Consider the following 25,361-nt stretch of genomic DNA (forward strand, 5'->3'; position numbering starts at 1 on the left):
CAAAGGCCACTGTGATGGGTGACTCTAAAGCCATGGTCAAAGGCCAACAGTAGACCAGGCCAAAGCACCAACCCATTGGAGGGAGAGGGCAAATCAGGGAGAGAAGATGCAAGGGGTTTGTGACAGTCCAAGTTAGAAGGTAGTTTCATTAAAGAACAAAGGAGGACTTCCCTGGTGGCGCAGTGGTTAAGAATCCACCTGCCAACACAGGGACACGGGTTCGAGCCCTGGTCTGGGAAGATCCCACATGTCGCAGAGCAACTAAGCCCATGCGCCTCAACTACTGAGCCTGTGCTCTAGAGCCCACGTGCCACAACTACTGAAGCCTGCATGCCTAGAGCCCGTGCTCCACAACAAGAGAAGCCACCACAATAAGAAGCCCGCGCACCGCAACAAAGAGTAGCCCCTGCTCACAGTAACTAGAGAAAGCCTGCGCACAGCAACAAAGACCCAATGCAGCCAAAAATAAAGTAAATAATTTTTTTAAAATAGTTTAAAATAATAATGATAATAACGAAGGAGGCAAGCTGTGCTTTCCCACAAGGCCATACCTGGGGTTCTCAGGGCTGGAAGAGGGCCCTCTCTTCTCTGACGAGTCTGCAGTCCTCTTTGCTGCATCCTCCTCCAAGCCCTGATTCTTGGCAGCCACTTCAGCAGGAGCTGAGAGTTCAAGCATTTCCTCATCCTGCTGCCTGGCCCCGCTACTAGAAGCAGCTGTCCTGTCCTCTACGACAACAGCCTGGGGCTGACTGGATAGGGCTTTGCTCACAGGCTGCACGAAGGCATCGAGTTTCTGTTCCCGGCAATCTGTGCGGACCATCTGGTGGGCATACACCTTGTCGCCACTTCCAGCAGTAGATGAGAGGGTCACACCTGTTGTGGATTTAACCACTTCCCCAGAGGGGCCAGTAAGACCTGGTAGTAAAGTCTGTGTCAAAAAAGATGACAGTGGGAAGAGTCATTGTATGAAGGACAGAAGCACAGGTCCCAAAATGGAGTAAAAGCTAGAACCAGGTATATCATTACAGAATTATTATAGAAGCAATTCTGACCAAAATTTGAAGTATGAAATTAAAAATACACAAATAAAAAATTCAGCTAAATCCTTATAATTTAAAAACTGGTTTGAGGGCTTTCCTGGTGACGGAGTGGTTAAGAATCCACCTGCCAATGCAGGGGACACGGGTTTGGGTCCTGGTCCGGGAAGATCCCACAAGCAACGGAGCAACTAAGCCCATGCACTGCAACTACTGAGCCTGTGCTCTAGAGCCCATTAGCCACAAGTATTGAGCCCACGTGCCACAACTACTGAAGTCCGCGTGCCTAGAGCCCATGCTCCACAACAAGAGAAGCCACTGCAATGAGAAGCCTGCGCACCGCAACAAAGAATAGCCCCCGCTCACCGCAACTAGAGAAAGCCCGCACGCAGCAATGAAGACCCAATGCAGCCAAAAATAAAATAAATTTATCAAAATAACCCTTAAAAAATAAAATAAAAACCGGTTTGATATAAAAATACTAGTGTAAAACTCTCATATTTTTGTCTACTTTTTATTTTTTTGCTGCCATAAGAGATTTTTTTTATTGTGGTAAAGTATACATAACATAAAATTTATCATTTAACCATTTTCAAGTGTACAGTCCTGTGGCATTAAGTACATTCACACTGTCGTGCAACCATCACCAACATCCACCCTCCCAAACGGAAACTCTCTACCCATTAAACAGTAACTCCCCATTCTCCCCTCCCCTCTAGCTCTGGCAACTACCTTCCTACTGACTATTTTTAAATATACACATTTCCTAGGTCTGTCCACTGGAAAGGCCTGAAAGCAATGACCACCCAGTAGCAATGAGGTCCCCCAATCCCAGATTATAGTGTCTAAATGCCATTCCCCACTAAAATAAACCAGAGTTCCTTGGAAAAGTGGCCAATTCCAGGGCATGGGCTGGGAAAGTACAGAGTGAGCCTACAAACATCCTGTCTCACCAGACACAAGGAAACTATCAAAAACTCATGGAATTGGGTCAAAAGGACAAGAGCCCCAGCCTGAATGGGCTTCTGCTGGCCAAAGATGGAATAATTTGACTACAACTGATTGAATTATGATGCTTGTTAACAACTATGACAAAATACTAAAAGAGAAAGAGAGAAAAATGGAGAAGCGAAAGAGGGAGGGAGAGAGGGAGAGACAGAAAAAAGTCATTAAATGTTACTGGACATTGCTAGGACACCAACCCATTTCCCTGCAAATTGATCATCAAAGGCATAGAACTCAGCATTTATCCTTACTTTCTGGTATGAACTGTATTTCAGGATAACCTGTTAGCTCTAACAAATGAGTGAAAATTATTCTGTACAGAAAATTATAGCTTATTAATAAAGAAGAAATGATAAAATCAGAAAATCATAATCTTGCAATCCTAATGAAATAACTGATGCAGGCAATGGTCATCAATGAATGGTGAAACCTTTAAGCTAATCACTAATAGTGAACTTCATGGTGAAGGAATCAGGCTGTCACCAGCTAAGCCTGCTGAGAAATCCTAACACCAGGATGATAGAACAAGCCATCACACGCCTCCTGCTGGGATTCGATAGAAAGTACATGGCAGAGGCTTCCCTGGTGGCGCAGTGGTTAAGAATCTGCCTGCCAATGCAGGGGACACGGGTTCGAGCCCTAATCCGGGAAGATCCCACATGCCACGGAGCAACTAAGCCCGTGCACCACAACGACTGAGCCTGTGCTCTAGAGCCCGCAAGCCACAACTGAGCCCACATGCCACAACTACTGAGCCTGTGTGCCACAACTACTGAGCCTGCATGCCACAACTACTGAGCCTGCGCACCTAGAGGCCGTGCTCCACAAGAGAAGCCACCACGATGAGAAGGCTGCGCGCTGCAACAGAGTAGCCCCCGCTCACTGCAACTAAAGAAAGCCCATGTGCAGCAACGAAGACTCAATGCAGCCATAATAAATATTTTTTTAAAAGTACATGGCATCATCTATAACAAATTCTTGCAAACATTTTTTTAATCTGAATATAATCATACCTCTAGATCTAATTTTCAGTTTATAGGAAATATGGAGGATTGAAACAAATTAAAGGACACTAAGAAGAAGCAATCGGCTAACCCAAAATGTGCATTTTTCTACAGGACACCTTCAAGATAAGCTAAAAAGAACTATAACCAAAAAAGGTAGGGTGATCTTTCTAGTTTCAAAGAGACATAACCAAATATAATGAGTGGAACTTGACTGGATACAGATTTGAACAAAGCTATTTTTTTTTTTTTGGCCGTGCCACATGGCTTGCAGGATCTTAGTTCTGTGACCAGGGATCGAACCTGGGCCCATGGCAGTGAAAGCACCGAGTCCTAACCACTGGAGTGCCAGGGAATTCCGGAACAAAGCTACTTTTATAAAAAGATCTTTTTTTGAGCAATTAGGGTATTTGAACACAGACTGGATGTGAAATGGTATTATTACTATTAATTATATTAGGTGTAAAAGGACATTGTGATTGTATAAGGAAAAAAAATGTTTTTAGATGCATAATGCAGTACTAGGGGAAAAATAAGTGCCTGGAATCTGCTTTAAAATACTCCTCCCCAGGGACTTCCCCAGTGGTCCGGTGGTAAAGAATCCGCCTTCCAATGCAGGGGACTCGGGTTTGATCCCCACTCGGGGAACTAAGATCCCACATGCCATGGGCAACTAAGCCCACGTGCCACAACTACTGAGCCCGTGCACTTCAACTAGAGAGAGAAAACCCACATGCCACAACTAGAGAGAAGCCCGAGTACTGCAATGAAGATCCCGGGTGTCGCAACTAAGACCCAATGCAGCCAAATAAATAAATAAATAAATAATAAAAATTAAGAATTAATTAAAAAACACTCCTCCCCATCCCCCACCCTCAAGTGGGAGAGGGAGAGAGAAAACAAGATGGCCAAGTGTTGATGATCTGTTGAAACTGGGTGATAGGTACATGGAGATTTGCTGTATTACCTGCTTTTCTGTGTGTTTAGAAAGATTCAGTAATAAAGAGTTAAATAATAAAAAGTTACAGTAACAACTCTGCTCAAAAAGGAAAAAGTCTCCTGGCACAGTTTAAAAAGGCCTTGCGATGCACTTACTTCATCTGCCTGTGCAATTTCCACAGGTGGATTTTGGGAGGCAGAAAGTAACATAACTACTCAGTAATTTTAAAGTCCTGAAAAGTGAAATACCTTGTCCAATATGACAGAGTCGGAACAAACTGCAAGAGCCGCCAGGGTTCCCGATTTCCATACCAAATGGCCTCACAGCAAACCAGGGCTCTTGCTGTACTGGCCCCTGGAGTAGAGTGCAAGGCACAAGCTGGGGAGCAGGACGAAGGCGACCCACAGCCAGAAGGTCAGGAGACAGGGCAACCTGCTGTTGGCAGGGCAAGAAGGTGTTCTAATGACCCCACAGGAGCAGGGGCAATCTGAGTTTGGAGCCCTCCATGCAGAGCAATGCACCAACAGAGGGAGGCCCTCTGATCCAGAAACCCACCTTCCTTCTAAAGACACACTGGTCAGGACCATGCAGAGTTCTTTTGGGAAATAAAATGTAATCTAACTAAATGAATCTGCCTCATGCAAGATGAGACAAAGAGGGAAACTGAGAGGTTCTTTTCCCAGTGGAGCGACAGACTCCTCCTGGATCTCTGGTGAACCCCTTCCTCTCGCTCTCTCCCCCAACTCCCCACCAGCCAACCTATGTCCAGATGCTGGCAATTCCAGATTTTTAACTATTAGTGAATGGAGCCACGTCCTCTGCTCAGACCCCCTCCCCACTTGTCCCAAGTCGCTGTGGATTTCCATCCACTCTCCAGGCCACAGCCAGAGAGCTCTTCATAAAATGCAAACCAGATCCCGTCAATTCCCATCAAGTCAAGGTCTAAACTCCTTAACTTACTGATAAAAACCTCTCGATCTGGCCTGAATTCTGCGGTGAGCGTAGGCCTTCAACACGCAGACTCCGCGTTGCTTAACCCCGGCTGCACATGCCAGCACCCAGCAAAGCTTTTGAAAACTACTGATGCCCAGTCCCCACCCCCTGAGATTGATTTATTGGTTTGGGGAGGGCCCAGGTATTATCTAAACGGTTCCCAGGTGATTCTAATGGCAGCCAGCATAGAGAACACTGACTCAGCACGCTGAGCATTCAGATCCTTAACACCTGTTCTCTTGCACCGCCCCCCACCCCTCCCCGAGGCCTGTTATCCTCATCCTTTCCTCGGCCAGAAAAGCCCTGTGCACTCCTCGTCCCCTTCTGCCCACCTAATTCCTTCTCAGCCTTGGGGGCCCAGGCTCCATATCCCTTCTTTCACATCTCTGAGGCCCAAGCCCAGGACAGGAGCCCCCTCCTCCCTCCTCCCAAGTCTCTGTTTTTCTCTCTTGTGGGATGGGGACTCGAGGAGAGGAGACCGTACCCAGCAGCACCTTGCCCATGGGGGAGCCTCAGCACATATTTGGGGAGGGAGCAGTAAAGGGTGCTGAGCAACAACGACGGATGAAAACCACCTGCCAGTTATGGAGCCCCCCCGTGCAGCTCCTGTTCCAACGGCTCACACACACCCCACCCTCAGCTCCAGCAACCTCTAGGCGTGCGGGCCCCAGGGCTGCCCCAAGTGCGTTCATTTCACTGCTGGTCTCCCACCCAGGTTCTTTCCAGGTGGTAACTGTGAATACTCTTATGGGAAGCACTCATCTGCTTGGTCACTCTGAAAGTTTTCTGAGAAGCAGGGCTCACAGAAGCCTGCTCTCTGCTTGCAGGACCCAGTGTAATTTAACAGGGAAAATGTTTCCATTTCTGTAGTTTTGGTGTCTGCTGTGCTTCTGATGAACCCATCAGAACCCATCCTCACTATGAATACAGTACAGGACTGCCCAGAAATGATGTCATCTCAGAACTGGGACAGGACACTAGAGATCATATTACCAACCCACTATTTTACAGATGGGAAAACTAAGGCCCCAGAGAGGGGGAGCAGTTTATAATCAAAGCACTTAGAACCTGGATAATTGTAATAAGATGAATGGCTGGACATTTTCCATCTGCTGTTCACCAACCACTTGTAAACTTCCTTTAAAGTGGGGGTGACCACTTCCACCTTTACTGAGGGGGACATGGAGGCCAGGGAAGGTTAGTCACACAGCAGTAACCCAGGTCTGACACGAGAGGCCCCGTCCTTCCCCTGCCTCTCCAGAGCCTGGCCCCTGCACTCTGCCCTAGGTATGCGGAATCAGCCTCCTCTGAAAGTCTCCAGTGGAGAACGCAGGGGAGCGGCACCCTACTCTGTTTCAGACAGCTCATTTTCCTTGGAAGGCAGTCTAAGGTCAGAAGGAGGCAGAGAGAAGAACTCAGGGCTTGACTCCAGGCCCAGGAATAACACCACAAAACCTTTACAGTTGGGTTCAAAGAAGGAAATGCTGCTGAAGGAAAGTCCTAAAGCAACCGTCAAAAACCTGGGCTCTCGTGTGACAGGGCACATATACGGTGGCAAAAGCACCAGAGAAAGAGCTGGGTGAAGCGCCCCCACCTGGGTGAAATAGGTCCTGGAGGCGTTGGAGCCCAGGAGCCTGCTCTCAACGTGCTGCTGCACCCGCTCCAGGATGCTGTCCTCGTGCAGGAAGTGAACTTCGTGCTTCGTGGGGTGCACGTTGACATCCACATTCTGGGGGCTGATTTCTAAACTGGCAGGAAAAAAGAGAACAGTTGCCTCACATGGTGAAGAATGGGGGCGGGCAGTTCACTCACGGTGTATGTGGTGGGTGGAAGACTTGAGGCCGAATGACACAGCGGTTAAGACTTCAAGGTCAAGTCTGAGTGACCTGGGTTCAAATGCTGACTCTGCTACTTGAGAGCTGAGTGGCTGTGGGTAAGTTACAGCATCTTTCTATGCCTGTTTCCTCACTTGTGAACTGGACATAACACATGGTGGGGATTAAACTCGTGTAAAGCACTTTGCATGTACATGGCATGTTTATCATACGTCAGCTGTTATTATCACCTCTCCAGAACTAGTGGAATTTCTCATTACATAACCCACGGCCAAGGCACTTAACTTCTCTGGACTGGTTCCCCCATCTGTAACCATGAACCTGTCCCTATTTAGTGCTCAGTATTACATGGAGATCAAAACAGTATATGTGAGAGAACTTTCTAACATTAAAATGTAATACAAAAGTCAGTTTAGAGGCTGTGCCAGCCATCAACTTATTGCCTCAGGCCAAATTCACCACTCACTGCTGGCTCTGATCTTTGTAGGTAGAGGGCACTGGACAGACCCTGGAGAAGGAAGCGTTTCTCTGCCAGGTTCGGGCAGGTTCCTCCTGGGGCAGGGGCAAGACCTTATTCACCTTTGTTTCACTAACACACTGCCTGGCACAAGGGAGCCTCTCAGTGGGATTCTGCAGGAGTGAATAAAGGAAAACTGTGCCCTTTATCTGTGAAAAGGGAAAGAACAACCTGTGCCACTGGGTTATGGGATTCACTCTGACCAGGCTAATTAGCAAGTCCATCTCTTTCAAAGAGGACCGCTGGACAGAATTACTCTTCCTTGTGAGTCTTGGGTAAGGAGTTCAGAGCTGCATTACCTGAGGTACAGGAACGGGTGTGTGTTTTTGGGCAAATATGCTGCATACACCGTTTCTATGGCTTTTCTTAAGGAAGTTGACTCTACCAGACGATCTAGAAAATAAAAGTAATTAGCTCAAATCTGTCCCAAGGGGTGAGGTGACAGGTGCACACCTATACTATGCCATGACATCAGCTCAGGAAGAACACCTCTGGGGTGACATCCACATCAGCCCCCTTTACCATTATGACCCCTCAGCATCTCACTGGGATTGGGGCTCTCTTCTCACCCGAGTAGCAGGAATACGACGGGGCAGTCAATTCTGCCTCCCCACTCCCTTCCCCCTGCCAGTCCAGGTGGACCACATGCCCTTGCTCAGAATTTCATTCTGCAAATACATCGTGGGGACCTACCACACGTGCCACAAGTTGGGAAACAAACTCTGGTAAATAAACCTAATTCCAACTCCCAGCGGTAAGGACCACAGGGGAGGGAGTGGCTACCTCTGCTCAGGGACCTCCAACAGTGGGGGAGCCAAAAGGAGTACTTAAGGTTAAGACTGTGTTTTCCAGGCATTTCAGGTGGTAGAAATATCTGAATGCACGTTGGAGGTAATTTAGGAAATGAGGCAGGCTTGAGGGGCTGGAAAACAATAAAAGCTGGGAGAGATAAGACTAAAATCAGGAGAGATAAGACTAAAATCAGGGCATTGGCAGGTGGATTCTTAACCACTGCACCACCAGGGGACACACGTTCGAGCCCTGGTCCCGGAAGATCCCACATGCCATGGAGCAACTAAGCCAGTGCTCCAAAACTACTGAGCCTGCGCTCTAGAGCCCGTGCGCCACAAATAACTGAGCCCACATGCCACAACAACTGAAGCCCATGCGCCTAGAGTCCGTGCTCCACAACAAGAGAAGCCACCACAATGAGAAGCCTGCATGCCGCAACTAGAGAAAGCCCGTGTGCAACAACAAAGGCCCAGTGCAGCCAAAGATAGAATAAATTTTTTTTAAAAAGGAGCTGCTTTCAAAAAAAAGACTAAAATCAGAGGAAGATCTTCATACAACACAGCTCTCTTTTCTCCTCAGACCGATGACCTGCTGATGACCTGCTGTCCTGCATTGCTGGAGCCAAGGATATGCCACATCTTTTTATTTCCAATGAGAAGACCGGCCGTGATCTTAGCAATGAGGAGACTATTATTCTGAGTGCTCACTACATCACCCACAGCTGCCTCAACAATGCTGCTGTACTGTGTAATCTGACAAAAGGACAGCTGGAGCCCCTCAGCTGAGATTTCTGATCTTGAGATATGCCTAAGGAGTGTTCTTTGTCCCTGCCACCTGAGCGAGCCTGTCCAGTGTGTAGATAAGTGAATGACACACATAAGAGTCTGAACTAACCTCTAAAAAGTCTACAAATAACAAATGCAGGAGAGGGTGTGGCGAAAAGGGAACCCTCCTACACTGTTGGTGAGAATGTAAATTGATACAGCCACTATGGAGAACAGTATGGAGGTTCCTTAAAAAACTAAAAATAGAATTACCATATGATCCAACAATCCCACTCCTGGGTATATATCCAGAAAAGAAGAAAACTCTAACTCAAAAAGGTATATGCACCCCAACATTCACAGCAGCACTATTTATAATAGCAAAGACATGGAAGCAACCTAAATGTCCACCAACAGATGAGTGAATTAAGAAAATGTGGTTTAGGGACTTCCCTGGTGGTCCAGTGGCTAAGACTCTGCACTCCCAATGCAGGGGGCCCAGGTTCAATCCCTGGTCAGGGAACTAGATCCCACATGCTGCAACTAAGACCCAGCACAGCCAAATAAATAAATATTTTTTTTAAAAAAAAATGAAAATGTGGTGTATATATGTATATACACAATATTACTCAATCATAAAAAAGAATGAAATACTGCCATTCGCAGCAACACAGATGGACCTAGAAATTACCGTACTAAGTGAAGTCAGAGAAAGACAAATATTATATGATATCACTTACATGTGGAATCTAAAAAATAATACAAATGCACTTATTTACAAAACAGAAAGACTCACAGACAGAAAACAAACTTATGGTTACCAATGGGGAAAGTGGGAAGAAGAATAGGAGCATGGGATTAACCAATACACACCACTATATATAAAACAAACAACAAGGATTTACTGTATAGCACAGGGAACTATATTCAGTATCTTGTAATAACCTATAACAAAAAAGAATCTGAAAATATATATATAGACGTGTAACTGATTCACTTTGCTGTGTACCTAAAACTAATACAATACTGTAAACCAACTATACTACTTCTTTTTTTGGGGGTCAGCTACACGTAGCTTGCAGGATCTTAGTTCCCCAACCAGGGACTGAACCCAGGCCATGGCAGTGAAAGCGCTGAGTCCTAACCACTAGACCGCCAGGGAACTCCCAATCAACTATAGTTCAATTAAAAAAAACAAATACTGCCTGCACCTGAGATACCCCCTCCCTGTATCCTGCTGTGCAATTTCCAATGGTGGGCCTTGATATAAGGAGAGAACAAAGATCTGCCCAGGGCCTGCTGGTAAAGGCTCTGAGGCCAGCAGGCGAGCAGGCTGAACTGGCTCCCAGGGGCCTGGGATGCCGTCTCCTGGGCGCCCTCTCACAGGCAAGAACCAGACTCCCCAACTGTCAGCCAACAATGAGCACATGTGAGAGGGCTGAGCAGGCTAAGGGCAGAAATTAAACCACATTTCGGCATGAGGTTTTCCTGGGTGTAATCAAACCTGTCCACGAGGAATTTTTCCATGGCCCCCTAAGGTTCCCTGTGGATAGATTTCCCCACGTGGCTCTTTCTCACTTACGATTGATGAAGAGTAAGAAGATGCACTTCTTCACCGAGTAGTTTGCATTGGATATGTAGCCATTCATTTTGAAGGCGAGGGTTTTATCCTCACACCCAACTTCTATCAATTCTCTGATTGGAAAAGAGAAATTTTGAGGCTTTGGAAAAAAAATGGAAAATTCAAACTTTCTAAAGAATCAGAGTTGGAAAAATCAGGGCTCCTTCCCATAAATTGACTGCCAAATGTGGACCCCTGTGACTTGGTTCATTGAGATCCCCGGGGCCCGCCCATTCATCCATCTGTCCACCCATCCACCCACCTACCCACCTACCTAGTATTTTCAAGCACTTATAATATGTTACGTGCCAAGCGTCACTGTCACTGCTAGGACACAGCAAGTCCAGGCTCTGAGACCTTATTTTGCCAAAACTTTTATGTATCTTAGTAACTAAGTCCCAAAGATGAGATTCCAAAGAACTCATCTCTGCTGAATCCCTCACTCTGCTGATGGGCACCACGACGGGGCTCCTGTGTGGTGCTCCCCAGAGTGTGTTTATGGGGAGGGGAGGCTAATAGGTGAAAGGAAGTTCTCCCACAAGCCACACTCATTTCTGCCTGAGGGCCTCGCAAGTGCTGGTCCCTCTGCCTGGAAAGTTCCCACTGCTAGCTAATTAATTCCTCCTTATCCCCTGTAACTCGGGGACCACTTCCTCAAAGAGCCTTCTATGACAATCCCTCTCCCCAACCACAGGAGATTCCCCCACCTTATACTTTTCCTTTGAGGCATATAGCACAGTCACTAATGAATGGAATAATTATTTCCTGTGTCTTTCCAACTAGAATATGAGTCCTCTGAGGGCAAGAATCCTTTCTGCTTTATTCCCTACTGAATATCTCTACCACACAGCACAGCACCCAGCAAGGAGCACTTGCTCATTAAGCACTTGCTGGATGGATGGAGGATGCTTTGCAGGCAGTGGTGTGTGCTCCCAATCTGAGTAGAGGGCACAGCTCGCCTTTCTTCCAACACACGGTGAACCATCAAATCCTCTCTTCCCCAAAAAAAGAGGCTGGTGTTCTGGAAACATATTTTGGGAACTGCTGCTCTCTTACAGCCCCTAGGAATTTCATAACAACTAATTCTGAGTCTTAAAATTTGGTCATTGAGCTCTTAAAAGTTTCACTGTACAACACAGCTCTCTTTTTGCTCTGGGAGCACAGCTGAAAAAATTCCTTAATACTTAATTAGTAAGAAAAGGGTAGTTAAAAGCAAATTGACTGTTCCCTAGCTAGGAACGTGGTTTTATTCCAAGAGTGAGTAATTTGTCCTTCAAAGTAGAAAACTGAGTTCTAGGACTACTGCTCCTGCTTTTAAGATTATTGGAAAAAGTGAAGTCAGGGGCTCTCTAGTTCATCTGGTGCACACCTGGCATATAGAAGGCTCTTAGTATTTTTCCCCTCAGATTATGACACAGGCACTTTGGGCTTTGCAAAGTCCTGAGATTTAGCTATGGGTCTGTGATGGAAACAGTGGTTTTCACCCACAGAAGGGAGTGCCGTGGAAAATCTATAATAATACAAGCAATTTTCCTGCTTAGGCTTTCCGTGACAAGATTTGGTGACACAAAACTGCTTGCCCCCAGACAGGCAAGTGTTTAAGGGCAGAAACATTTTATTTGTCTTTATATCCTAACTTCTGACACAAAAACTGGAATATGGGAGGCAATTAATAAATGTTGAATGATAATAAATGCAATCCTAAAGTGATGATAATGAAAATACAAGGACAAGAGGGAGCACTGGAAGATGACAGAATTCTCCTATACTGGAGATATTTTGAAGACAGAGACCTAGAGAGAACACACTGATTCATAGCCAGAGCATCTAGGAGATGTCATGCACCCAAGAAGGGTTGATTCCATGAAATAATCTGACACTAAGCCTGAAGCATGAAAACAAGCCTGCATATTTGGTTAAAGCAAACTCTTAAGGCAGGTGTTAACAGATTCCAAAATAATGTGACGGAACGCAGATTTTTAAAAATATAAATTATCAACGTACCGGCTAACAGCATTTCCAAAAATGGAGCGAATGTTGTCCACAGTTGTGGCATTGGGCAGTGTCCTGACGTCGGCTACCGTCTCACCTTGCTGATAAACAGAACAGAAGATCCAACTTACTGTCTCACAGGGCTGACTGAAACACCATAACCTCGTCTCCATGGGCAACTATAAAAAAATCCTTTCTTCTTTTACAATACATAACCATCCCCTATAAATCAAGAACTTACTTTTTTAACCGAGAAACTAATGCCTGAATTGTGTATTGAATACCTGGCAGAGAAAAAAACAAAACAGTAAAAAAAGAGTGGTCAAATGCAGAGTACATGCCCCCTTTCAGTTAAACAAACTGGTGGAGTTAAGTAATCTAAACAAAGATATATACAAACAAAAATATCTTTAAATGTCATATTTTACCCACAGGAGAATAAGCCAACAGAGACGACATGAAGATATCAATGCTAAATGTGGCAGAATCGAATAAAAAACAAAAAACTTTGCTTCTATACGTTGCTGACTAGACTCAAGGATATTTCAATACAATCTCCTCCTTGCCTACAGTTTTATTTTCACAAACTCAAAAGATCTGGGTTGCCTCAAAGACATCTTGAGAATGTAGCCTGAACACCCCCTGCACTCTGTTGTTCTGTCTCAGAGTCCCCAACACACGCCCTCCCCACCCGCTTCTTCTCCCCTGAGGTCCTGTCCTAGTATCTCCCAGCCTTTTCTCGGTTGGCTATCATTTACTACTCCTCCCACCATGGGCCCCAGGACCTGGAGGATTGTGTCTAGCCAAACGCACTAATCAGTAACAATTAGTTCACTTACCACACCTAGAACTAAAACAGCCAACCAGAACTCCTCTATTTCCAGGAGCTAATTGATATTGTGATACTGATTCATACGATTCCAGGGGAAAAAAAGCAAAAAAACTTCATGTGTCTGTTCCACTTTAATAGAGGTAAATGTTTTACTGATTTTAATTTTTGTAGCAATACTGAGAAATAGTTAACACACTCAGTTACAATTCAAGGACACGCAGGCTCAGAGAGCCATGCTGGGGCCACTGTACTAGCGGGTTAAATCAATCGTGGACATAACGTTTTCACCTGCCCTGAGTCCCTTCTCACTCTGTTAACAGGCCCTAGTCTTCCTTTGGGACACTACCTCTTCCCCATTTCACTTGATATATCCTTAGACTGCCAGTCAAGAAATCTTCTCCCCACAAATGTGGGCACACGATGGGGGGCCCAGGCTATGCCAGTAAGATGCACTCTCCTGGGAGACAGGCTCTTGAGCAGAGTCAGGAAAGGAATGAAAACAGTTGGAGCAGGGCCACTATATTAAATCCCTGAAGCCACTCTGCTTCTTGTTCTCCCCAAGGAGCAGCCGTCCACACACTTCTTTCCACTTGCTGAGTCACTCCTCGCCTTTCAATAAATGTCTTTTGGGCTCAGGTTAGTACAGTCAGTTTGTTTTGCCTGCCACCAAAGGACCCTCACTGATACAGAGACCAACTCCTGCTCTCTCCTGGGGACATGAAAGACAACCCAGAATTGGTGACTAAACCTTGACCAGAAACAATCTGTAGGCTAGTACTGCTGCTTACCATCTAGCTCAGCAACTGTTCTCAATTTCTAAGCAGCAGAACACATTCCTTTGGTGAGAGAGTGGTTCAGAGACCCCCGCCCAGATTTTGGACTGTACCTGCCGACAACTTCCAGAATTTTCCCATACTCTTCACTTGGATTTTTTAAAGCTTTCCTCCTCGTGGATATGTTGTAGAAAAGGTCCTCTACCTGAATAGAAGATTGATTTTTCTTGTAAACTCACAGAAATAGATGGAAATAAAGCTGGGTCTTAAGGCAGAGAATCCAACTACATTTATCACCAGCACAGTTCTAAGCATTAGGAGAGGCGGCAAGAGATGGGGCAGTCTTAACAAAAGAAAGAAGGGATATTTCACCTGCCTCCCACTTTACTCACTGATTTCTCAGATAGGTACTGGGGGCTACCTCCATGTCAGGCTCTTTGCCTTGTGCTGGGAATAAGAAGACAAATGAAGCACAGTACTGCCCAGAGTAGCACAAGATTTAGTGGGGCAAACATAAACTTATAAACAATTACAATACCACATGGCATTCAAACCTATTTTGCAGACTAAGAATAATTATCAGATCTTTTAGGGGTTATTGGAAATTACACTGTGGTCCCAGTTACAGGATTCCCCCTTAACACGCACTACGAAGTACACGTTCATTTCAGCCCCCACCCCCCACTCCACCTGCCTCATCAAGCCCAGGGCTTGGAACCTTCGAGATGTGCTCTGGCTGGGGCTGAGGGTGGTAGGGTGGGATGTGTAACATGACAGTGGGGTGCTTTATGGGATCTCGGAACGGGAAGAGACCAAATGTGGCACCACAGAAATAAGGCAGTGTAACACTTTCTCCTAATTAATGATACAATCTGTTACTCAGAGCCCTTTGAGTGAGTGGCAGATATTCTTCGTTACATCCTTCCTTGACAGATGAGCAAAGTGACGTTAAGGGACATTAAACGACTTGCCTCTGGACACACAACCACTGAGTGGCAAGGCTAAGACTCTGACTCCTCAACTGGAGCCAAGCTTAAGGTTCTTTCAATGCCAGCTACCCTGCCACAGAGTTCTGTGGTCTCAACAAAAGAAACTCGCAGCCTCTTAAAAAAAAAAAAGGAGGCGGTGGGCAGGCTGCCATGCCACAAAAGTCAATAATTATTTCTCTTTCTTAGAGTGTGGTAGCTTGGGGCTCCCATTAACTAGTAAATATTCATTTTTTTTAATCCTTTGAGAACTCAAAGACAATTTTGTTTTTTACTTCAATATTTATATAAAGCTCCCTTTCAAAACTTTCCCCTCCCGTGCACCATTCTTACCGTGATCTGGGTCCCTTGATTGCCTGCACATGGTTTAGGTGGAGCTTTCAGCTTTCCATCTGAGTAATGTGCTCTAGCAGAAAATATAAGAGATTACTGAGAGCTAACAAAAAAAAGAACAGACACTTACCCAAAGAGTAAAAAGGTAAATTACACAACAATAGATTAAAATATAGCCATGTTATAAATTGTCTTAGTTACCTGTTTCCTCTCTTTTTCCACTTCCATAACCATTCTAATTTGATACCAAAGGAGGGGGGGAAAATCCATTTTTTGGTTTGTTTTTTTTGGCAAATATTGCTTTTTAGTTCCTGAGTTCTGGGCTACAAACAATAGTTTTGCCATTGCCTAAGATGACTGTAAAATTTTTTCCAATGATTCTGCAATCATTTATTTGAGGGGCTACCATGTTATCAGGCCTGTAAACGCCCTGTAATAAAGGCAGGCCTTTGGAGGTTCTTGATTTAGTGAGGGGACAGACTTTTCCCTTAAGTGTAGAACAAGGTGCTAAGTGATCCAGAGTAGGAAAACATTTAGCCTGGGGTGGGAGTGGGGGAAGTGTCACAGAAGAGATGACAATTCACCTGGACTCTGAAGCAGTATAATCTCAGGTGGAGAGAACAGGGAAGACCATCCAGGAGGGGGAAAACATAAACAAAAGCAAAGAAGCTTTAGAATATGCAGCAGCTGAGGATGTGTGGAGGGGAGAGGCTGGAAAGATGGACTGAGTGCATTGGGAGGACGCTAGTTGCTATGACAATGACTCGATTTCATCCTCCCACAGAAGGAGGGCTACTAGAGGTCCCAAGCAGGGGCATAACACCCCAGAGGCAAAGAAATGGAACCTGTGTCCCAGACTATTTCAGAAGATATTCACTCACAAGTGGCTCCCCAGTTTGTCAGAAGGGATTCTAATCATATCAGCCCAGCTAGGTCCTAGGGCTGTTACAATTTGCATCGAGTAAACCCGCTCTAGCACCAGTGCTGCAGACTCTGAAATGTTCCATCTTCCATTACTGCACACACTCAACTGTTAAAGAGGGCTGAGAAACAGGCAGAACTGCCCTTTGTTGAAGCTATTTTCTATATAAACTAACAATCTGTATGATAAAAAAAAAATTCTGTTTTTTGGCGTGAATTAGACACTCAATACCCATCTTTCACTAGGGAATGGCCAGTGCTTATGAAAACAAAGGTGTGATTTTGATTCCCTGAATCCCCTTTCTGTTCTGTTCCAAGGTCATTCAACAGCCTCTGAAAACTGTGCCAACATAAAAGTGGCCACCTGTGGGAAGGTGCAGCAGGGGGCTCAGAGCAGCTAAGGAACCAGGATCCTTCAGCACCCCAGCCATGGCCCCATAATCAGGCCAAAGGGACATCCTGCCAAAGGGCAAAGGGGCAGAATGACATCACAGCTCCCACGGACTCAGAATTCCTCTGTGTAACAGACACCTTGCTAGGCACTTGTAATCTGTTACCTCGTAGCTTTCACGAGTCCATAAAGTAAGATTATTACCTATGATGATCCCTGTGGATTATCAACTAATCCAAAGGCAGGAAAGAAAAGTTACCCAAGATCTAGGCCAAAAAAGATAACACTGGTGTTCAGATAGGATTACTTTGAGATGCAGACAAAAAGCACATTTCAGGATGAATTTATACACATAGCAGAGGACAGCACTATACCTGTATGCACACTTCCCGTCAGCTGTTTTGGTTGTAATGCTGACGTGAGCCACATGGCTTATGCTGGCCAAAGCCTAAGGAAAAAAAGGAAATGAAATGAAAGAAAAACCCACTGCTGGGTCACCCCATCTCATCATTAATGGAGAAGTTATCTCAATTGCCTCTTCTGTTTTGTATTAACAAATGGCAACAATGAGCACTCTGCTCACTCGCTTTGATGATGCTTTTTTTTTAAAAAAAAAAAGAAAGCTATTGAGTTGAATCTGTAGCATAATTACTAGAACAAGGGAAAAATATATATATAAAAGTCCAAAAGGAAACACACCCAAGCATTTTTTTTTTTTTTTTTTTTTTTTTTTTGGCCACACCGCGCAGCTAGTAGGATTTTAATTCCCCAACCAGGGATTGAACCTGGGCCCTCGGCAGTGAGAGCACTGAGTCCTAACCACCGGACTACCAGGGAATTCCCCACCCCCAAGCATTAACGTTAACCTTAATAGCAACTGTGTTCAGGTGTAGAGTTATAGGTGTATTTAATAGTCTCAATGATTTGTCTTCTAACAAGTTTAAAGCCTGCCTTCAGAAATGGATAATGGAAACACTGCAAATAGATAGTGCTGTATACTATTATTCAAAACTGTTTTCTATAAGCAATTTTATGTTTAGAAATATAAATTTAGGGACTTCCCTGGTAGCGTGGTGGTTAAGAATCCGCCTGCCAGTGCAGGGGACATGGTTTCGAGCCCTGGTCAGGCAGGATTCCACGTGCCGCCAAGCAACTAAACCCGTGCGCCACAACTACTGAGCCCGTGAGCCACAACTACTGAAGCCCGCATGCCTGGACCCCGTGCTCTGCAACAAGAGAAGCCCCCGCAACGGGAAGCCGAAGCACCGCAACGAAGAGCAGCCTCCGCTTGCTGCAACTAGAGAAAGCCTGCGCTCAGCAACGAGGACCCAACATAGCCAAAAATAAATAAAGTTAAAAAAAAACGAAATATAAATTTAAAATTATGCAGGGACTTCCCTGGTGGTCCAGTGGTTAAGACTCCGTGCTCCCAATGCAAGGGGCCCGGGTTCGACCCCTGGTCAGGGAACTAGATTCCACATGCTGCAACTGAGATCTCACACCGGGCAACGCAACTAATACCCAGCCCAGCCAAATAAATAAATAAATATTTTTTTAATTATGAAATTAAGACTAAACAAATTAAAAGAAAACAAAAGACCATTTTTTTCCCCCTTAAAATCAGGATTGGTTTGCTAGCCCTTTGGAATCTGTATCTCCTTTCCCAAGGACACCATAGCATAAAAAAATGCAACCCAGGCACTGTGATGGGGTCTGTGTGACAGCATCTCAGGAGACAGTGAATACAGCTGTGGCAGACTCAGTTCATTAACAAGGACCATGGCTCAGGCTCAGAGATTACCAGGTCCTAGCTGGATTTCCCTGGTGTATGTAATTGAGCTAATTTTCATCATTAAAAATGTAAATGATTTTGCAACCTGTGGTAAGGAAGGACATTAAATACATCAAAAACTACAATGCTACACAACACCAGGAAAAGAAAGGGCCACTGGCAGATGGTCCCGCTTCTTCAGGGGCCTTTGTACCGGCACCGGAGCAAGAGGACAGGAACACAGACTCTGGAGTCAAACTGCCAGGGCTCAATTCCCCATTCTGCCACTTCCTAGCTGTGTGCCCTGGTCATGTTTCTTAAAGTCTGTCAGTTTCCTCGTATATATGTAAAACATGGTAATAATAATAATAGAACCTACTCTATGGAGTTGTTAAGAGTGAAAGGGTTAATACACACAAAGGGCTGAGAACCATGGATGGCACACAGCAATCCTTCAATAAATCTTCCCTATTTAATTACAACCCCAAAGATACCCTACAGCTGGGCTAAGGCTCCAGGAGGCCATGCGCTTAGGAACTGACTCAGGAAGTTGCAAAGCCAGAATGAAACTGCTTTGCTAGGGTTGACCTGAGGCCTACTTAAAGTCAAGGGGGCCTCAGGGTACACAGTCTGATGTTGCCCCTACCTGGAACAACCTGGGGCTCACTGTGAGCCAGAGGGTGCTTGAGACTACCCGGATTTGATCTAAATTGCAGTGACTGGGTCACAGCTGCCTTTTAGTTTAAAAAAATCAAATAGAGAATTCCCTGGTGGTCCAGTGGTTAGGACTCAGACGCTTTCACTGCCGGGACCCAGGTTTGATCCCGGTTGGGGAACTAAGATCCCGCAAGGCGCTCAGAGAGGCCAAAAAATAAAAGAGAATAAAATAAACAGATAAGTCAAATAAAAGTAAACTACATTCACATGATAAAAAATCCAAAAACTACAGAAAGGCCTAAAACGAAAAGTAATTTGCCCCATTCCCCTCCCCGACACTGGCTCTCATTTCCCCCAAATAACTACTCCAAACAGTTTCTCTGGTACCTCAGAACGTGCGGAAAGGAATACAGCCCTGCCAACACCCGGATTTTAGCACAGTGAGACCCAGTGACACCTATTTCCCCTAACCTCCAGAACTGTAAGATTACAAATTTGTGTTGCTTTAAACCACGAAGGTTGTGGTCATTTTGGGGGGCAGCAATAAGAAACTAATACAAACTACTTGAAAAGGATACATATTTTTACTCACGAATGCTATTTCTATAAATTTATCCTAAGGAAATAACTGAACAAAACACATTGTATGTACATGAATATTCACCAGAGCATTAAACACGAAAAAAATGGCAAAGAGCATAAATGTTCAACAGGAAATTATATAAATAGACTGCAGTATGTACAAGTAATAGAACAGGGACTTCCCTGGTGGCGCAGTGGTTAAGAATCCGCCTGCCAATGCAGGGGACACGGGTTCGATCCCTGGTCCAGGAAGATTCCACATGCCATGGAGCAACTAAGCCCGTGTACCACAACTACTGAGCCTGTGCTCTAGAGCCTGTAAGCCACAACTACTGAGCCCACGTGCCACAACTACTGAAGCCCATGCGTCTACAGCCCATGCTCCACAACAAGAGAAGCCACTGCAATGAGAAGCCTGCGCACTGCAACGAAGAGCAGCCCCCACTCGCCGCAACAAAGACCCAATGCAGCCAAAAATAAATAAGTTTATAAAAAAATAGAACAGTATGTAGCCATTACAATTTATGTTGCCCTACATATATTGAATAATATCTTTATATCCAGAGTATTGTCATAAAAATATGATACTATTTTTATCCATTTTCTATTTAATATATCCCTATGATACATCATATAATTTCATTCACAGCTATTTCAGAATATAACTTAAAAGGACTCAAAAAAAAAAACCGATGAAACTATTTTTATACCAAGAAAATTAACAGTAATTTCTCCTTAATACCATCAAATAACCAATCTGTGTTCAAATATCTGTCTCAAAAAGATTTTAGTTTGTGCAAATCAGGATCCAAGTAAGATCAATACATTGGAGCTGGTTCACATGCCTCTTAAATCCCTTCTAATCTATGCTTCTTCCTCCTTTCTTTACCTTTTTTCCCCCATACAGTTTACTTTACAGGAAACAAGTCTTTTATCATGTGATTTCCAGTCTCAGTACCATTTACCATGCTCCCTTGCTCCTTGTATTTTTCTGTATATGGGTACTTGGATCTAAGTATTGGTAAGATTCACATTTGATTTTGGACAAGAAACCTTGGTAGATAGTGCTATCTTCTTCCATCAAGAGACCTGGGGGGTCTCTGTAGATACAGTTTATGGTGTATTAAGTATTTATGGATAGGGAGGGTGGGAGGGAGGGAGATGCAAGAGGGACAAGATATGGGGATAAATGTATATGTATAGCTGATTCACTCTGTTATAAAGCAGAAATTAACACACCATTGTAAGGCAGTTATACTCCAATAAAGATGTTAAAAAATAATTAAATAAAATAAAATAATTAATTAATTATTTTTAAAAAGTATTTATGAACAATTCTCAGTTTTGGAAAATTGAATCTAAGTTTGTTTAGATTCGCATATATTTTAACAAGTAAAAAGTATCATGTCTTATTGACCTGCTGAGAAACATATGCTGACAAATGGCAGAAATATCATCACAGGAGGATGTTTTACACATTTCTTCAATCCTCAGCTTACCTCACCCCGAAAGCCATAGGTAGAAATATGAGCTAAATCCTCAAAGGACTGCAGTTTACTTGTGGTGAACCTCTCACACACAATCTCCAGATCTTCTTTCTAGAAGGTGCAAAAAAATCAGTGAATAATTATGTTACTCATTTTTCCAAATCTTTTTTAATTTCCCTCTTCTTGATTGAATCCAGGAAGACATTCCTCTTGGGAGAAGAGTTCTAAATCAGCAGGAGCCTCCTCTCTGGACGTCCAGAACTCCACTCGGTCCTGCTGCTCCTTCTTCCTCTCTCGCCTCATTCCTCAGCCTCATTTGCTGCTTCTGTCTCATCTCCCCTGAGAGTGGATAATTCACAGTTCCATCCCTGGACCTCTGCTCTGTCTACACTCACTGTCTTGATGATATCACTCAGGCTCACAGATTTTACAAAAATCATTACTGTATTAGAAAACTTCTTTATTAAAAATCTATAGGTACATTTAATTGTAGTAAAATATACATGACAAGATTTACCATTTTAACCCTCTTTAAGTGTACAGTTCTGTGGCATGAAATACATTCACATTGTTGTGCAACCATCACCAACATCCATGTCCAGAACTCTTTCATCTCCACAAACAAACTGTACCCATTAAACAAAACCTCTCAGGACTTCCCTGGTGGTCCAGTGGTTAGGGTTTCATGCTTCCATTGCAGGGGGCAAGGGTTCAATCCCTGGTCGGGGAACTAAGATGATCCCGCAGGCCATGTGGCGCAGGCCCCCAACCCCCTGGAAACCACCATTCTACTTTCTGATTCTATGCATTTAGCTACCCTAGGTACCTCATACAAGTGGAATCATATAGTATTTGTCCTTTTGTGACTGGCTAATTTCACTTAGCATACTGTCTTCAAGGTTCATCCACGTAGTAGCACTTGTCAAAATCTCACTCCTTTGTAAGGCTGAATAACATTTCATTGTATGTATCACATTTTGTTTATCCATTCATCTGTTGATACTTGGGTTGCCTCCACCTTTTGGTTATCATGAATATGTTGCTATGAACATGAGTGTGCAAATCTCTTCAAGGCCCTGCTTTCAACTCTTTTGGGTATATACCCAGAAGTGGAATTGCTGGGTCATATGGCAATTGTTTAATTGTTTTAAGGAACCACCATACCATTTTCCACAATGGCTGTACTATTTTATATTCCCACCAGCAACATACAAGAGTTCCAATTTCTCAACATCCTTGTCAATATTTTTAATTTTTATTGTAGTTGAAATATTTGGTTTTTATTAATTACTTAATTAATTATAACAGCCATCCTAGTGAATGTCAAGTGGTATCTCACTGCAATTTTTATTTGTAGTTCCCTAGTTACCAGTCATGTTGAGCTTCTCTTTATGTGAGTCTCATGGCTTTTAATACCATCAAAATGGAATACGCCAAATTTTTATCTCCAGACTCATACATGTATCCAACTAACAGGCATCTTAAGTTGAACATACCCCAAAATGAATTTCTGATCTTCCCCCAAACCTGCTTGTTCCATAGCCTTCTCAAGAGTAAATGGCAACTTTTTTTCTATTTGCACAGGCCAAAACCTTGAAGTCATTCTTGACTCCTCTTTTTCTTACTCCCTGGACAAGCAAATTCTGAGAGCTTTGGTCTTCATCATCAACCCAGAATCTCACTGCTTCTTACATCTCTGTCACAACCAAACCGGTCCTGTCCGGTCCTTCTATCCTGTCCTGCTACAGTCTATTTTCTGCATTGCAGACAAAAGAGTTCTTATAAAACTTGCCAAAGCATGTCACCTCTTTGCTCAAAACCCTCTAAAGAATATCCCACCTCATCCAGAGTAAAAGCCAAATATTTTACAACATCCTACAAGGTCCTACATGCTCAGCCTGGTTATCCTTCAGACCTCATTTCCTTTTAGGCTTCCACTCCCTCCACCACCCATTCTAGACATACCAACCCCCTTGCTAGTCCTTAAGCGTGTCATGCAAGCTTCCATTTCGTGGTTTTTGTGTGTATTGTTCTCTTTGCTCAGGACACTCAACCTTTAAAGTTTCATGACTCGCTCCTTGACCTCCTTATTCTCCTGAACAGTACCCAGCATGGAGTAGGCACTCAATAAATATTTATTTTTCAAACAATCCCATCCATAAAAGCCTAAAGTTTCCAGAACAGGGAGAAGTCCCACCACTTCCTGCAGATGTAGCACACGAAGCACACAAACATCCTGCCGCTCTGAGGTTTTCCTTACCCTGATGCCGGTGCCATTGTCTTGGATCTGAATCAACTTCAGGCCTCCCTCTTTAATAACCACTTGAATACTTGTGGATTTTGCATCTAAACTGGCAAATCAAACAAAAAAATAATAATTTATTAGTCTGCAACTACTCTAATGCACATATTTTAATACGAGTCAGGGGATAAGAACAAATTCCAGACAAATATAAGACTCAGTGTGTTTTCCTTTGTCTCACAGGCTCTGTGACTACATTGTTATCAGTTTACATGCTGTGTGAGAGAGAGGGAAGGAAGAGAGGGACGGAGTGAGGAACCATCATTTCCAATAGGACATTCAGCAACTTTTCTGTTCCTCTAGGAAAAAAAGAAAGGGAAGTTAGAAGTGGGACCTTTTAGTACATGCCTCTTTCTTACCTACTTTTCAACTAATTCTACCATCTGTTACTCAAACTTTATTCAGCCTCACGCTCCTAAATGACCCTTATAAAATGTCATTAAAAAAATTCTAAATGTTTTTCTCTACTATTTTCTTTATGCAAATATATTTATGTTGGGGGAAAGAAAAAATGGCAGTGCAGAAAGCTCTTTAAGAAGTCAATACATCTTTTTATTCCTTCAAAGAGTAACCTACAAGCATAGAGCACCTACAGAGCTACAGAAAATAAATCCAGACTGAGGCTGCATGAGAAAGAAAAGTTTCCTCCTCCTCACACAGAAAATTCTTTATTCAGAAATAAGATATTAAGTTACTTAAATATTAAAGATCTTTCTCAGGAGCCCCTAAATTGAAGTTGTACTTAGCCGTCTTGACTTACGTATTAAAAAGAGCATAACTGGACTCCATACAAAATCTCTGCTTAGAGAATTCTAATCCACTGATCTAACATGTGTAGTGTTGCCGTAGTCTTCTGGCACAGTACAGTAACAGGCCTAAATCGTTCTGTCAGTTAATTCTAACACTGCAGAAACAAAAGCCAGCCTTTGTGAATTTAAAGTCAAAAGGAGAAACCATCCCCAGTCTCCCTGCTCCTTCTTTTGTCTACCTTCTAATTCTCTTCCTTTCTCTCAGTGGTCCTTTCAGACCCACTGTTCTTTCAGTCCCATTACCCACGATGGTTGTTTGTGTTTTCACAACAATCCCTTTACAAACCTACCAATCTTCGCTGGGACATTTTTTTCCTTTTAACGTATAGATTTTATTAACATCAATGCATTTTAACACAAAGGATCTGACATAACGTTTAGGTACACTATGAGCCTCTGTCCTTTTTAAAGTTTACAGTTTACACCCAACTTTCTTTCCACGTTTTTAATCTCCTCCTTCCACAAGGTTTGTGTGACAGTTCTAAACTTCAGAATCCATAAAATCAGATATCTTCAAAGTGACCCCGCAAAAAGTAAAGGGCAGGAAAATCCTAAGTGGGGTCAATCACTTGGCAATAGGGGAATCACAAGTTAAACCCCAAGTCCATCGAACTCTCCTAAAATCTCAGCAATTTATTTAGAATAAAACTCAAAATGAATCGTACTTCTGAATGTAGATGGATGACTTCCGGAATAAGCAAGAAACTGATAACACATAGTAACCTCTGAAGGATGAAGGAAGTTTTTTTCCTTTTAAATTATAAAATTTTTATACATTTAAAAATTTGCACCTTCCGCATATATAATTTTTAAAGGACTTCTCTTAATGACAACATGAAAATATTGTGTAACCCTCTCCTTGCCCCGCAACAACCCTAAAGTCTCGCGAGGACGCTCGAGGACCCGTGAGGGGCGAAGGCAAGACCCCCGGCCTCCGCCGCCGCGGCCCTGCGCCGCACACGCCTTGGCTCCGGGCAGGGAGGCGTGTCCGCCCTATCCTGAGCATCGGCCCGTTAA

The 25,361-nt window shown here is 43.8% G+C and overlaps 1 protein-coding gene and 1 non-coding gene across 2 annotated transcripts in view; one reads left to right on the top strand and one right to left on the bottom strand.

Annotated features, from left to right (window-relative positions):
• MLH1 (mutL homolog 1) overlaps window positions 1-25,361 on the bottom strand; it is a 51,493-nt gene that overhangs the window by 25,895 nt on the left and 237 nt on the right. Inside the window, exons 2-12 of the mRNA XM_060022157.1 lie at window positions 23,494-23,584; window positions 21,246-21,344; window positions 17,111-17,184; window positions 15,425-15,497; window positions 14,219-14,310; window positions 12,742-12,784; window positions 12,513-12,601; window positions 10,470-10,582; window positions 7,631-7,724; window positions 6,574-6,727; window positions 552-928 (exon numbers count right to left, since the gene is read on the bottom strand). Coding sequence (XP_059878140.1) covers window positions 552-928; window positions 6,574-6,727; window positions 7,631-7,724; window positions 10,470-10,582; window positions 12,513-12,601; window positions 12,742-12,784; window positions 14,219-14,310; window positions 15,425-15,497; window positions 17,111-17,184; window positions 21,246-21,344; window positions 23,494-23,584 — 1,299 coding nt within the window. The remainder of the gene's footprint in view (window positions 1-551; window positions 929-6,573; window positions 6,728-7,630; window positions 7,725-10,469; window positions 10,583-12,512; window positions 12,602-12,741; window positions 12,785-14,218; window positions 14,311-15,424; window positions 15,498-17,110; window positions 17,185-21,245; window positions 21,345-23,493; window positions 23,585-25,361) is intronic.
• On the top strand, window positions 9,338-9,410 carry TRNAG-CCC (transfer RNA glycine (anticodon CCC)). Its single transcript has one exon. It is a non-coding gene; the product is annotated as a tRNA-Gly (tRNA).

This window comes from Delphinus delphis, chromosome 10 (genome assembly GCF_949987515.2).
Source record: "Delphinus delphis chromosome 10, mDelDel1.2, whole genome shotgun sequence".
Classification (NCBI taxonomy): domain Eukaryota; kingdom Metazoa; phylum Chordata; class Mammalia; order Artiodactyla; family Delphinidae; genus Delphinus; species Delphinus delphis.